At 47.7% G+C, this 14,872-nt stretch overlaps 1 protein-coding gene across 2 annotated transcripts; it reads right to left on the bottom strand.

The window, feature by feature from the left end:
• Positions 1–1,010: 1,010 nt before the first annotated feature.
• LSM14B (LSM family member 14B) lies at positions 1,011–13,631 on the bottom strand. 2 transcript variants are annotated; one of them, XM_055722093.1, is made up of 10 exons: positions 13,288–13,631; positions 8,572–8,735; positions 8,085–8,220; positions 7,495–7,611; positions 5,515–5,685; positions 5,313–5,393; positions 4,151–4,312; positions 3,828–3,981; positions 2,693–2,872; positions 1,011–2,342 (listed from the first exon to the last, which is right to left on the bottom strand). In XM_055722093.1, exons 1-9 carry the CDS (start codon positions 13,406–13,408, stop codon positions 2,701–2,703), a joined length of 1,278 nt encoding a protein of 425 aa, XP_055578068.1. In that variant the 5' UTR covers positions 13,409–13,631; the 3' UTR covers positions 1,011–2,342; positions 2,693–2,700. The 2 variants fall into 2 exon arrangements, with proteins under 2 accessions (XP_055578068.1, XP_055578069.1); XM_055722094.1 differs by lacking the exon at positions 7,495–7,611 and having other exon boundaries at positions 13,288–13,630.
• Positions 13,632–14,872: the final 1,241 nt, after the last annotated feature.

Below are 14,872 nucleotides of genomic sequence, written 5' to 3'. Positions count from 1 at the left end.
GCTGCGGCCCCCCCGCCTCCCTTCCCAGGTGCCGAGATAGAGCAGCACCCAAAAGCAGCCCAGCACCCTGCTGGAGCCGGCTCGGCTGCAGGAGCCCAGGGCCCCCAGCAGCCCACAGGGAGCCCAGGCTGGCCGGGCCACCCCAGGCAGCTGGCAGGGACCTGCAGGAGCTCAGTCACCGCCCCAGCACCGCAACTCGCTCACAACAGCCCCGTGCTGCAGAGCCGGACGTGGATGGAGCAAGGCCCGGAGAGCTGCAGTGCTGCTCAGGGCAGCAGCAGAGCAAGGGGCTGGAGCGCGGCTAGGAGGGCTCGTGGGGAACAAGCCCAGGGCTGAGCCACAGCCATCAGTCCCCTCACACCACTCCCATCCAGCACATCGGCTGGGACACAGCCCAGTGACTGACTGCACGTTACATATCAGATGTGAAGGTTTACTGCGGAAAGAACAGAAATTACTGCCTTAAAAAAAAAAAAAAAGCATTACTAACCGAAGTTAACAAGGATTTCTCTCTCCCCCTCACACAAGCCAGTTGCCTGTCACTTAAAGCCACAGCACCTGTTTGCCAGCAGAGACATCAGGCTTTCAGCAGCTTTGAAGGAGCCCTTCCAGCACACCCCCTCGTGCTGGTACAAGCCCAGGTACCGAAGGCATCTGTGGCTGCCACAGCAGCACTGCCCCCCCCCCAAACACCCAGCCAGGGCCAGCACTGCCCCCCCAGAACACCCAGCCAGGCCAGGCAGCAGCTGGGAGGGGGCTGGGGCACAGCACCCACGAGGCAGAATGCCCAGGCAGAGCACAGGGGCACGGGATCACAGGGTAATGGCAACAACAGGGGGTCAGCACCTGGATTAGGGGTTTTAAGCCCTTTGCAAAGCGCCCCGCAGCCCTGCCAGGCCCCTGCGCCAGGGTTCTCTGCCATCGCTGGCAGCCACGCTAGGACAAGCGCCCGACAAGTTGTACTGACTGCTGCTACTGGGCTGTCTGCAGAACAAAGCAGGAGGGAAACGTTAAACATTTACATGTTTATTATAATTACAATTTACATTACTCCAAAGAGCAGCCCCACTGCTATGTTCTAATTTTTAGCAATAAAGTCCTACAAAAATAAATCCAAGCTTTTACAGTAACCTAGGTCAATGCATAACTAAAAAATTCTAGCTATGTAAGGGGTTCAGTCATCAAGGTGCTTTTTCAACAAAATTCCCTACCAAACAAAAAGGGACACATGCCTATAGCAATTTAACCCACTTAGTCATGCAAACAAATGTAACCCCTCCCTCCCAACCCCTCTCCCCACATACAGTTTTAAAAAAAAAAAACAAAAACAAACCACAAAAGAAAAACTAAACTATTTACAGTAGGTGGGGTATAGAGGAAAGAAATTAAACATGCCCATCTGTTAAGCTTCATTATACGGACTCCCATCCCTAGTTTAATGAAAACATTCCATAGTGTTCCACCACAGTCTACTAGTGTACAGAGAACTGTTTGCATTGGGTACTACCGACGAGCGAGGTACAAACTGAGGCAAGAAGTCAGGGCTTCCGATCTCCTTCCCGGACAGCAGAGTACTGCCAAAAACTTTATGCGGAGGCACCTGCTGCTCCTGTCCCCCCAGGACACAGCACACTGTCCCCCCATGCTGCCCTGACCCAGTCAGGAGCTCCAATCCTTTGAGGAACCAGCCCAGCACCCTCCAGCCCAAGGGAGAGACGCGGTTCCATGTAAACCTGCGGTACCGCACACGAGTACCAGCCGACAAACAGTTGTACAGTCATTTACACTACTACATGATCAACAATCCAGTATTCCCAAGTGACAATATACATAACTCAGCACCAGGAATCCATTCTCCCAGATACCAAGTGCTACTTCACACTTGCTGCTGAGAACAGCGAGACCAGCAGCACCGTTTGGTTACTCAGAACAAACAAATTATCGCTGGTTTATTTCAAGTGAGCTTTGGTTCCATGTTAAAATAGCATGATTTATCTTCTTCAGGGTTCAGAAAAGGAGTCTGACTTTAAGCTTAGACTATAGCAGCCTTTGAGAGACCCAGAAAGAACCACCATGTAAGTTAGTCTGCACGTAAAAAAACAACAAACAAAAGAAAAAAGACACCCTGAAGAAGGTACCCCTGAACACATTCCCTCTTCCAAAGAATATTCCAGCTGACAGTTGCTGGTCCAAAATAAGTCCAGAATATAAGCAGTAGTACATGAAGTTCTGTCGCTTGAGCTGAGACAGTAAACAATATGAACCATTTTCCCACATTAGTGCAGCAGTTGGATGTTTTCTTTCTATATACAGTTTCATCCTCTCAGGAGAGATGTCCGAACCTGTTCAGAAAAGAAGGTAGATAGAATTAGGCATGGTACCATGGGGATCTTCTCCCAACAAAAACAGAAGCGAAGTTAACACTGAGGTATCAACACAAATGCTTAGCTAGAAAGGCTCAGCTCAAACAAGCAGCTCTTGCTTCCTCAGAAAGGTTAGCCCAAGAAATCAACAGAACAATCAAGATGTTAAAACACACAAACCCACTCATATCTCCTTCTACTACTTAGAAGGAACAATTCTTGATATATTCATGAGGCTGGAGAGCAGAAGAGGTTGCACAGGCAGTTCAGACAAGGAATACAAGACAAACCTGGCTCAGAGACTGTATTTATTCTTGCTAAAAACTTGCCTCTGAAGTTACACTCTGCCAGTACCAGCTCTGTGAGTGGTTTGGTTTCGCCTCGCTGCTCCACTACCCCTTCCACCTCGAAATCCACCACGAAAGCTGCGGCCACGAAGGAACCGTCCAGACACTCCAAATGTCTCTGTATTGAGCTTCCTTTCTTCAGCCCACGTGGTACGCCTAGAACTGAACAAGGCTGCATTCAGATTTAATATAAACATGAAATAGCCACCAACTCATTTAGCTAGGAAGCTTCAAGCACCCTATTTTGTTGAATTGCAACAAGAACCAGCGTGTACATGTTCACCAACTCAACTGCCCTGCTAAGTGTGGATTTGAAAGTGACAGCTGGTGGCTGTCAAAGCTACTTTCATACTGGAAAACTAGAGAAGGGCCTAGGAAAGGGCTGAACATAGTCTTACAAGCATTTCAAACTTGAAAACTACAAACTTTAGACTCCAGTTCAGCCCCTCCAGAAACCCAGGAAGCCTTGTCACATCTGAGGTAGCTCCACAGCACCAGCTTATTTCTTCCCTAGCAAAGCCTGCCCAGACCCAAGCACCTTACTGTGATCACCCCGAAGAACGTTTTGCTAAAGGGAAGCAGAAATACTACCAAGGGAATTTCACATACTGACACTAAAGGGATGACTGATGTGACCAGCACCAGCAGCAAAAGATGAAGCTTTAACATTCCCAACTTTTAATTTAATGCATTTCCACTGGCAGACCTGACCTCATCTGCCCAAGCTCCAGATGTGGCTCGCTCCTGTCTGGGAGCTGCACCATCATACAGCATGACCCTGATGCCTCCTCCCACAAACAAGACAAGAAATTTGTTTACAATCAGTGGGTTCAAACCCAGCACTGGGAAACTGAACAGGAAATTCCTGTATCATGGTTTAGGTAAGTATCAGCATCAGTTGAAATCCTTGCCTTTTGTTTGATCCCACTGCATGAAGCTCAGTTAATATAACTCATGAGCAACCAAATGCATAGAGCAATACTTCCTTCTGAAGACTGTTTTGCTCACTGTCTCGTATGCCAAGACTTTTAAAGAATTAAACCATGTGACATCAATTACATCTAGAATTCTACACCTAAAACTGCATTAAAATAGCAAGCCTTTAGAAAACACTCACCTAGATTTTAGTTCTGAAGAAATGTTGTCAAAGAAAGACTTGGATTTATCATAATAGCAGTTGGGTCCCAGAAGGTCCTCCTCTGCATTACCGTCATTGTTTTGAGTTGCCACTCCAGGGTCCCCTTTTTCTTCCCCCGTCTCTGCTTTATCATCTGAAGATAATAAAACATATTACACTTCCTTGATGCATACTGAAGAGCCATCTGTTCTCTTGCTCCCTCAAACAAGACTTGAGATGTAATCATGCAGTTTCTCAGAATGAGTTTGTCTATGCAGCATTTACTGCTAGCTCAGCAATTCATATTTAATGAAGCCACAAACCTTTAAAGTTTAGTTTCTTCTTGAATTCTTTGTCAAGTTCCTCTCTGTTGAACTGTGCATTTGCACTTTCAAAGTCAAAGTCACCTTCAAACTTTATTGTATTTTCCTTCACAGTAGTTGGTCTGTTTTGTCCTCTAGAACGGTTTCTGGTTCTCCTGTTCCCTGAAAGCAGGAGAGTTTAAATGCTTGGTAACACACAGGGAGGTTAAATGACTTTGCTCAAGACCACAGGAAACCAGGGTTAGAACTCAGCAGTTTCTGGCTTCCAGTCCTGTGGTTAGGCCAAACCTCTTTGAAAACAACTTCTGAACTTGGCTGTAGAAGACATATTACAGCAACACTTTTTAACTTTCTGAAAAGTATTCCTGGTTGTCAGTCCTGCATTAAGAGTATACCCAACCTTCCTTCCAGTGAGAAGAAGTTAGAACAAGCGTTATACCAAGAAAAGCTGATGGAAGCAGGGGAAACTGTCTTTCCTGTCTGCTACTCATCTGCAAGCACAGTACTGTAATTAGTCTACAAACCTGTCATGACAGCAAAGAGGTGCAGGTCGCTGATTTCAGAAAATCCATCCACAAAGGGAGCTTGTACTTTGTATAGTTGCTGGTTTCCAACTCAGACACTATCAACTCCTTTTGGGAAAAGCTCTAACCTCTTCTACAGTGCTGCCCTCAGGCAAATTAATTTGAAGACCTGAGAGTCAGAAGTTTTGTTTCCTACATTTTCTTATTTGGCTTGGACAGAAATATTGGTTTGAATTTAATTTCACTTTCTTTTGACCTGTGCTTAAACTGCAGTCCTAAGATAAGGCCTCTGCACTATGGAAGTGAGGGCTCCATAGTTCCCTCTCAGTTATAAGAGCTCTGGGGACTCTTAAACAGGCTGCCTTTCCCAGTAAAAGTACTTCAGTTGCTGCTGCCAACTTACAGTGTCATTTCAACACATACCTTTCAAGCTTCTAGAAGAGACACTAGAATTCTGTCCCTGGTATGCCCTGAACTTCTGAGACTCCAGAACTTATTCTGCTAGGGAAGCATCTCTGGACGCCCAAAGCCTCATCAAGTTTTATTTTACTCTCAGTCTTCCATCGGATGACCCTTCACTGAAGTCAACAATATTTGCCTTTTAGGCTAATTGACTGTTCAGCGTCAGGTTAACCTACCTGATCTTCTCCTTTGAGGTCTTCTGTTTTCATCATTCACCTGTCCTTGGGTTTGCACAGGTGCTGCCTGAACTGTATCGACTGAACAAGAAGGGTAAAAATAAAGGAGCATAAGAACAAAGCTGAAACAGTTTAGTCTTGCTATGCACCCTTGACGGATGCCTCAGAACAGCACTTTAACAACAAAGCGGTGCGTACGTACCATTTGTCTTGCCGTTGCCCTGCGGAACCTGCCGCCCATTGCGCTGAACCCCTGGAGTTACTTTCACTGGGGGCGGCTTTTGTGAATTCATGTTGTCAACTGGGCCAGTCTGAACAGCCTGCTCCACCATGGGGCTTTTGCGGACTGGGTGAACAGAAGGAAAGCCAGCACCTGGAAAAAATCCCAATGACTAAGTGCCTCAAAATATGCCAAAGCTATTCAAACCCTACCCACTTCTATGGAGAAACCGTTTTGTCAAGAATTACTCAAAGCCTTGAGTGTTTATCATTACATGCTATGTTTAATTGGCATACACACTAGGTAAGGCACTACTGCCATACAAGTTGTAGCTCTCAAATCCAGAGCCTTAAAATCAGGAAATCTACCCATTTATTTCTTAAATGAAGTTAGACACACATTAGGTAAGCAAGCCAACTCAGTCTCTTAGACAGTTTATACCAAAAATCTAATTTCTAGGTGTATCCTTGGTTATGTAGGATTTTACATACATCAAATCTGAAGCAAAAATTCACCATTTTGAAACTGCTCAAGAAAGCTTCCCCACTTTGTCAGGAAAGTTTTGCAGCAAAAGCTTAACCAACTCAACTACATCCCATTTTGTAAGCCGCTTTTAGAAGTCCTTCAACTTCATTGCTTATTGTTAGCTTTCAGACAAAGAAAACCTGAAACCAGACCAGGATCTCAAAGTTACCCTTTCAAATTCCTTCTTGGTCAAGGCCAAAGTGTTACCAAGACTTCTGTTGCTCTTCCATCCAGGCTTATTTATTCACACTACAAAACATGTAAATACTTTTCATGGTTTGGTATACCTTACACCAATTATATTAAAAAGCGACAGTCTTCAGTACTCAGAAGAAACACTGCATTCTAGATTTAATTAGAAGTTTTGGAGTACTACAGGTTTATGTAGTTATGCGTAAGAACTGCTTGGAAGCGAACTTTAACTGAATCTACTTAAAGAGCAAGAACAGTGAAAAGCTGAAGAGTACACACAAACCAAGCCACTGACACTTCTGGGTCACCCAAGTCCACATGAGATATACCCAGTAAGTAACATCATGCAGGTTCCCAGCTAACGTACACCTGGAAAGCTTGCAAGGAAGACAGACATATCCTAAGGATTATTCAGCAGGACAAAGCTGCTGTGCAAGTTTAACGTGAGAAAGTTTCAAAGCTTAGCCAGAATACTGAGAAAGTATGCACAGATAGATGGCCAAAACCAAAGAGTAAAACCAGTTTCATGCCAACACAAGCATACATGCTTAAGTTAAAAAACAGATGAAACTAATTACCATGTTTAAATGCAGGCTGCACCTGGTCTCTCTGCTCTGAGGATGGTCAGTCTAGTATCCCTACTCAACCTCCTCCTTTAAAAGGTTTTACACATAGAAGCAAGCACCCAGAACTGTTATCTCAGCTTACCACAACTCAAATTGCTTACTGTTAGTCATGCTTTACTAACCAGGAGTCTTGACAAGGTAGAATGCCTCATGCATGAAACCTATCCTGACATTTCCTCAATTACAGCAATACTCCTGGATTTCCTATTAACCTAGGTCTCTAACAGCAAGGCCACCCACAATTTAAGCAGTGTGCTTGTCTTTCCGGGAAAGGCTAATTAATTCCTCACCCAGTCCCCAAGGTGACACACAGTCCTGGAGAGGGCATACCACATTAATACCTCTAAACTTCAGCCCTCTCCTGACATTTACACAAGAGAATCCACTGTTCTGTACTTTTTCTTCCTGCTGTCTCTCTAACTGATACTTCTGGGACAGAAGGAGTACTCCATGTACTCCTGTCCCATGTAGACATGTACAAGGCAAAGACAGCTGAGAACAAACAAGTTCTACTAGCATTACCCATAAGCACTATCATTCTGAGGGGTTAACAAGAACAGAGTGTTTGCAAGTGCCATGCAGTTCTTCCAAATATTTGGAGTCCTCAAACTGCTGTTACCCTTGGAAGAGAGCTGATGGGGCTCTGAAGACATGTCAGGCTCTGAAACAGGTTGTGGAGACGGAGAAGAACTAGGGCTGGAAGCAGCTGCTGATGCTGGAGGGCTTACCAACTTCTCTAAAGAGATAGAGGGAAGAAGAGAAAGCAAAGATACATGGATAAGATACAAGGTAGTGAAACATCTGAAGGACTTGGAAAGAGATACAAGAATCTCTAGAACAGCATTAGAGCAGCTTATTCACAGTTCTCTCTGGGAGTACAAGTTCTTTTTACATGTGATGTATATGTAAGGTATGTTAGGTTAGAAATGAACTGGCCTCAACTGTTAGGTATCCATGTTTCTTTCAGAAAGAAACTTCAGCTCTTTAGTTTGTTTCTTTCTTTTGTGTGCATGTGTGTGCGCACGCATGTAAGTGAAATGCAGGCCTCCTTGCGGTAAGATCACTACACAAAGTTGTCAACTACTTATTCACTGCTTGTTGCAGCCTGACGCTTGGCAAGGAATTCGGTATTAGTTACTGTTATTTGGTTTCACAGTAGCTGCATACAAGGACTGTACCTTTATTCTAGCAAGTAAAGTTTTTACTTACCTAAGCCTAATGAAGCTGCATACTGCTGGCTAAGTAAAGAGCTGGCAGCAAGCTGGCTGTAAGGTGGCATACCTCTAAACGGGCTGTAAGGCACATGTGGCTGAAAGGATGATGTAGAGGCAGAGCCCAGTGAAGACTGTAACAAGACAAAGTACATTTCCATTTACAGTGTCCAGAAGTCAACTTGCTTTGGCAGTGATTCTCTACTTCATGTACAGCATTACTAAAGCTCAATTAAATACTGAGAAGGGTTAGTTTACCGCTTTATGAGTTTCCTGCATTCTCAGCTAGCTCTGGCTTTTGTTGACTGAAGTCTTTAATGCTGCTGCTATTTTAAACATTACAATGAAACTAAGGATGCTTCAAACAATCTGAAGATTCCTGGAGACGCTTACTGGCCTTCATTTTTTTAAGGTTCTACCAAAATCCAGTCCTTCATCACCAATGTTTTATCACAGCTTTCTATCAACACTTCAGGCTAACTTACTTGAACAATGGCAGGATCTTGTGGCAGAGTATGTTGAGCTTTTGGAGGTTCACAGACAGTGATGTCTTTGATGTCACTTCCTCGAAAAATAATATATTCATAGATTTCTTCTCTTGGAGGAGCAGGTCTATCTGTGGGCCGGTCTTCAGTACCGAAGGATCGCACTTTAGTGTTAAAAAAAGGATCACTGTTAGTCCAGCAGTATTACATTACCACTGCAGCATTGTGCAAGTTAAGATCTCTGCAGTTAAACAGTACTCTGGTAATACTTGCCAACTGTAACAAGAAGAAAAGGTTATCTCCAGAACCCTGAGTCTCCTCATTGCACACATCTATTCCCTCAAACGCCAACCTTTTCAGCAGCCTGTATAAACAGTTTTGTTTACATCAAGCTGTGAAGATAAAGACCATAGACCAGCTGGAGTGAAGAATCCTACTCAAAAGCTGAGGACTTCCTCACAGTGCTACACTGCCGTAATCCCCCTCCCTCCCCAGCACCTGTCCCATGTAGACATTTAGCTTGAGACAACTGCCACCGCAACAGACCACTGGAGAGGCCCCTGCAGCAGCAGGGGAAAACTCTTAGCAGGCTTCAGAGCTTAAATCTGCACCTTTGGTTTCACACATTTATTGCACAGATAGAGGTCAAGTTTCATCAACAGTAAAAACTTCCTATTAAAATTCTCTCTCTACGCCATGCCACTGGTTTTATGATTAATATCCACTGACTACAAAGCAAGCTTTTAGTGATAAATCTAAAACCTCAGTGCCTACTAAGGCTTTACTGAGTCCCAGCTGTTGGAACACTTGAGCAGGTACTAACCAGTGATGTTACACATTAGAGTGGAAAAATGGCTGCAATTGACTGTGTGGCAGCTACCAGGTAGAAGCATAAATTAATTTGAGCCACTAAAGAGGAAGAGGTCAGATTCAGACTTACTGAATTGTTAGTGCAGGAAAATAGGTAGCATAGTTACATCAGACACTTGACATACAAAAGCTTGACATTTTGGCCACAAGTTACAGAAGCTCATTCAGTTTACTAGTCTAGTTTTCTGTCTTCACGAGGCTTTGCCAGTTCAGATAAGCACCACCACATACTGGTTTGATGTACGCTTTCTGCTAATAAAAGAGTTCTGTATTCAAGTTGCATCAGTTGCTTCTAACAGGTTACCACAGAAGTACTCAACTTCTCTGCCAGGACACACCACAGTTCCTGCAGTACCTTTACTAATTACATCCTTAAAGAGACCTTTCACAAGCACCTGCCATGTCACAGCCTGTGGTGACATGCCAGCCAGCTGCCACTCCCACTGCACAGCTGGAAAGATTAAGCACAGGCAGCCCTGCCACAAGGATGATAGGGGATGGCGGGCACTGCAGCTTCCCCACAAAAAGGGGGGCAGAAAGCAGATCCACTCAACCAGTGTTGAGCACCCCAAGTACACTGTACCATTACTAATTTACTGGGAGTGTTGACAGTTGTAGACAGGGTTAGTCATCAAGAGCCCTGTTCTCGGCTGTATCCAGGTGGATTCCGCAACCCCCACCCCCCCCACCCCCCCCGCCCAAGCAGCTGTTAGTGCTGTGAGCAGTCTTCACTTGCCTGACACTTATGTGAGCTCACAAGAAGCTCTGGATACAGCAGGTCAATGCCAAACTTTGTCCCTATCACGCTGATGCTATTTAGCACCTCAGCTTACACCTAACTGGAAAAGAATCTTAACTGGTACAAAGGCAAACTGTCAGTCCCTTCCTTTGAAGGACTGTCTCCCATTAGTTCACAGAGTATATAACCTCTCCCAGTTATTTTAGATCTCCAGCTGCTGTTTGATCATATTACAGCTGTAACCTAGTCAACTAGAGGCAGATTATAAACTGAAAGCAATGACTGTGGCCTTTTAGACATGAACCATACCACTGATATCCCTGCTCATGATTAGATTATTACAGCAGACAGCTCATGGCAAGACATACTAAAGCTATCCAAGGACTACTGCAGAATCCCACAGCTAGCTTGGAAAGCACCACATCTCTGACCACCAGGATCAGCCTGTCAGCTTCCACATAGAGAAACACAACCCACCAAGCCCAAAGCTGTCCAGGCAGAGCCTCAATTGGCTGGTCCCAAGGTTTCTAACAAAAAGGATGGAAAACAGAGGTCCTTGTTGTAAACAAAACAGCAGCAAGGACATTTGAGAGGGTTCTAGGAGTTGAGCGTGCCTGCTCCTGCATTTGAAGTGTTTAACAGCTTCTGGCACACCACAAAGTACAGCTTTAAGTTTCAGCGGAGGTCCGAAGGGCTGTCTCCCATGAAGAGTTACAGTGACTATTGTTTACAGATGAACAGGAAATCAATTCCACACCACGCTGCAGCTAGCGTTTTACAATACAGTTCATACTCACGTGTAGGGCTCTGTTGAGCTAGACCTCTGAAAGGTCAGGAAGCTTAACAAGAATGACTGGATGTCTGGAAAGCAGAGCTTACATGGATATTTCTTGCTTAAAAACTCTAGCTTCTTCAGACTTCTACAGAATGGGGAGTAAGTTTCTGGTGTTCACTGCCAACAGGACAGTAATGGGCTTAAACTTCCTTTGCTTGCAATTTAAGCTTAGCATCTAAGACTGACAACTTTCTTGCAGTGCTTAATTAAGCACATGGAATCTCCTTATCCAGTGTTTAAGATGTTGTGCACGTGTTGAGATTTAACAGGAACCAAATACAAATCAATTGAAGCTAGCCCTGCTTTGAGTAAGGGGCCAAACTAGATTCCTTCCTGACGTCTCTTCCAACTTAAGTTTTTCTTTGTATCACTCAGCTGATAAAAGTCAAGAGAATAGCACTTACATGAGATCCTGAAGTTGCCTGAACTTTAAACAGTGACATCTGGAGCCTAATAATAATTGACTAGCTATCTGGACAACTTCAACTGCATGTCAACAATTCATGGTTCTTCTAACCCTTCAGATCAAGTGTTTTCAACTGCTGTCCCTCCTAAGCACAGGGTTAATATTGCTGCCACTGACTTCAACATTGTAGCTATGCTCCTAATTCTGACACTAATTTTGATATAAAGTCTCTAAATTTAAAAAATAACTGAGTTAAAATGAAAAGTGGGTTTGTACTGTAAAGTTTATAGTGCAGCACTTTAAGTGGGGAAAAATGTATTCTCCATCTATTTAACAGCTACTTCTTAGGTATTCCAGTTCATCAAAACTGAACACTATGAGACCAATAAATACAAAAAAATGCCAAAAATCTTATACAGAGCATGTGCATTCTCACACCATAAAGCACTTGAATCATACATGCCTCTGAAATCCACCACTTAAAACTCTGAAGTAGCAAGTGCTATGTGTAAGCCAGAACTATGTGAGAAACCATTCATACTTGCTGCTGGGTAAAGGTGAAGACCTTCCTGCACATACAGTAAAGGAACTGCATCCTTCCAGCAACCTCTCAATTACTTCAAGTGAAACCCCAACATAAATAGCTCCACTTGTACATTTAATAAGCAGCTATGTCCCCAGGTTGTGAAAACTCACATTTTTAACTTCAGAATACGCACCAATTGGTGTCAAATACTCATGTCCAGCATCACACAGACATCATTACACTGGATAAATACTGGTGGCACAGGCTGCCTTGAGAGTAGCTGAGAATCAGGCAACTCAGAGTCTCCTGCCAACAGATAAGTCTTTCAAAACAAAAGATGTTTGGTTTGTGGACGATCCTGATGGGCTGCTGAAGGCAACGAAGAAGATGTGAACTTCCCAGAAGAGGGAAAGATAAAACTTGAGGGAAAGAAAAAGCTGATGCACATTAGCTAGAGTAGCCAAGCTGCACATTAAAACCAGTACAGCAATAAGGTCGTCTGAGGGACTAAACAGGACACGTTTTCCTGACGGTAAAAACGGTAGTTCCTAACGCAGGTGTCAACTGAATCCAAATGACACCATTTAAGGAGATAAAGATCATTTTTGCTCCAGGGAAACAAGACTCAAAGCCCCGCGGAGCAGCCTGCGAGGCCGGGAGCGCCAGAGCCCGGCGCCCAGAGCCCACAGCGCTCAGCACAGCGGCTCCCACCCGCATCACCTGCGCCGAGGCCACTTATTGATCAGGAAAAGAACAAAGACACATCCACATCCACGGCAGCTCCCTCCTCTCCGGCACTGGCCTGGGGCCCTGCTCCAGCCAGGCACCGAGCACCGCCGGGCACCCGTGTGCTGACAGGGGGGGAACCAAACCACGGCCCGCCACGCCACACCGGCACCTTTCCGCCTCTGACAATAGTAAGAGGAGCCGGCATTGCTGGCAGCTCCTCCTCCTCCTCAGGGGGCTGCTAACTTCCCGGGAAAACCCAGGGCTCCTCAGCATCCCGGGCCCCGCCGGCTGGCAGCGCCCCGCCGGGGGGGCACCGCAAGCCCCCGCGTCGCGGAGCGGCCTCCCGAATGCTGACTCACGGAAAGGCAGCGGCGCCAAGGCACGGGGCTGCAACCCCGCCGCCCCCCGCCCGGCCGCCAGCGCGGGGGAGGGGGCGCCTCAGGGCCGGGGGGGCTCTGGCCGCCGCTCGCCCAGCTCGGGCTCATTGTTCAGCGGACGGCGGCGGCTGGCGGCCCCCCCCGCGCCCCCTCAGCGAGCGCCGGGCCGCGGCGGAGCCAGCCTAGGCCCGCCCGCCACCGCCTCCCCGGGAGGGCCCCGCCGCGCCGCCTCACCCTTGGCCAGCGCCACGGTGGAGTTCTCGGTGTCGATGGTGTAGAGGATGCCCTCATAGCGGATCTGCGCCTTGGAGATCAGGCTGATCTTGCTGCCGATGTAGGGGGTCCCCGAACTCATGGCGGCGGCAGGGCCGCCAGGCCGAGGGGAGGGCGAGGGAGGCGGAGGAGGCCGCGCGGGTCGCCGCACCGCCACCCGGAGCCGCCGCGTCCGCCCACACACACTGCGGAGCCGGGAACCCCGCCGCGCCCGCCTTATATAGGGCGGAGGGAGACGGGCTGGAGGGGGAGGCTGAGCGGGGGCGTGCTGCCGCCCCGCCGCGCATGCGCCGCCGCCGCCTGCTATTGACCAGACGGGAGACGGGGTCAGACGCGGAGGGGAGGGAGGGGGGCGAGAGTGGGGGGGGAAGCCCGGTGCCCGCGTCACGTGACCCGCCCAGGCGAGGGTGCCACGTGCGCTGCGGGCGGGGCGGAGCGACGCGGGGCGGGGCGAGCGCTCGCGTCCTTCCCGCGCTGCCGCGGCGCTGTCACCGAGCCCTGTCACTGTCGCTGCTCGCTCGCCCGTGTGGCACAGATCTTGTCACGTAGCGCGACGGGGGGGGGCAGTCGCCTCCCCCGTCCCCCCCCTCCCCAAGCTCTGAGGGGAGCTTTCCCTCCCTGAGGGTCGCTCAGCTCGCCCCGCTGCCCGCCAGGCCCCCCGGCGCTCCGCAGCAGAGGCTCCCGCGGGTGCCCGCCGCCTCAGCCGCAGCAGCGCTCTGACAGCCCGGGAACGGCCGCCTCCGGCCCCAGCCCCTTTCCCTCGCCCGTGGCAGCCCAACAGCCTGGGTTTGTGCTGGAGGAGCCCCGGGAGCCTGCCCGTGCAGGGGTGCCCTGCCTTTGTTCAGCAGGCAGGACGGGGCGCCGCGGCTGAGGGACCACAATGGTAGGCCGCAGCTGGAGAATGATGTCTCTGCAGGGTCTCCTGGGATTTCTCCGGCTCCCCCGCCATCTGCGGGTCAGTGAGAGACAACTGGTAGCATCTGGCAGACAGAGTCACGGGAGGCGAAGTCACTAACCATCGTGAGGGCGGATGGGGATCGGGCAGGGCAGTTACATTTGGGGCAGCAGGTCAGAGTGCGCAAATCTCGCTAATTTGTGTGACGCAAATGAATAAGATTCAAAATCCGCAGCTGGAGAGAGTACAGCAGGAGCCATTGTCTGAGTGTTGAGAGGTCTGCTGGAGCTGCGTGTGCCCGTGCCTTGGTTACATGTCTTATATCAGCGATAAAACAGCCACGCAGTACTATGCAGTCCACAGGTTTATCCTCATGTCACGACAACCTGCTTCCTTGCACACCGTGGCTCAGAGATCCAAATGCCCCAAGCTGTCTGCCCTGTGACCTTACGTATTTTATGGTGCTACCCTTCATGCTGTTTATACGGCCTGGAGAGCAGATCTCCCTCTCTGAACAGGGAAGGCTCCTCCCTTCTCAGTCTCTCTTAAGGACTTACATGTGCAGTCTTTCTCCCATTAGACTTCCATCGTTCTAGCATGGAGAGAGTTGCTAAAAAATATACATTATTTTGTATATATTAATTGAGCAAA

Source organism: Falco cherrug, chromosome 10, assembly GCF_023634085.1.
Source record: "Falco cherrug isolate bFalChe1 chromosome 10, bFalChe1.pri, whole genome shotgun sequence".
In the NCBI taxonomy this organism is placed as follows: Eukaryota; Metazoa; Chordata; class Aves; order Falconiformes; family Falconidae; genus Falco; species Falco cherrug.
This window is presented reverse-complemented; position numbering and strand designations above follow the sequence as displayed.

Coding starts and splice junctions, on each gene's coding strand:
- LSM14B (XM_055722093.1), bottom strand. CDS start 13,408: ATGAGTTCGGGGACCCCCTACATCGGCAGCAAGATCAGCCTGATCTCC. Junction 8,221..8,571: donor AAGATCCTGCCATTGTTCAA/GTAAGTTAGCCT, acceptor GTCTTGTTACAG/TCTTCACTGGGCTCTGCCTC. Junction 7,612..8,084: donor TGCAGCTTCATTAGGCTTAG/GTAAGTAAAAAC, acceptor CTATCTCTTTAG/AGAAGTTGGTAAGCCCTCCA.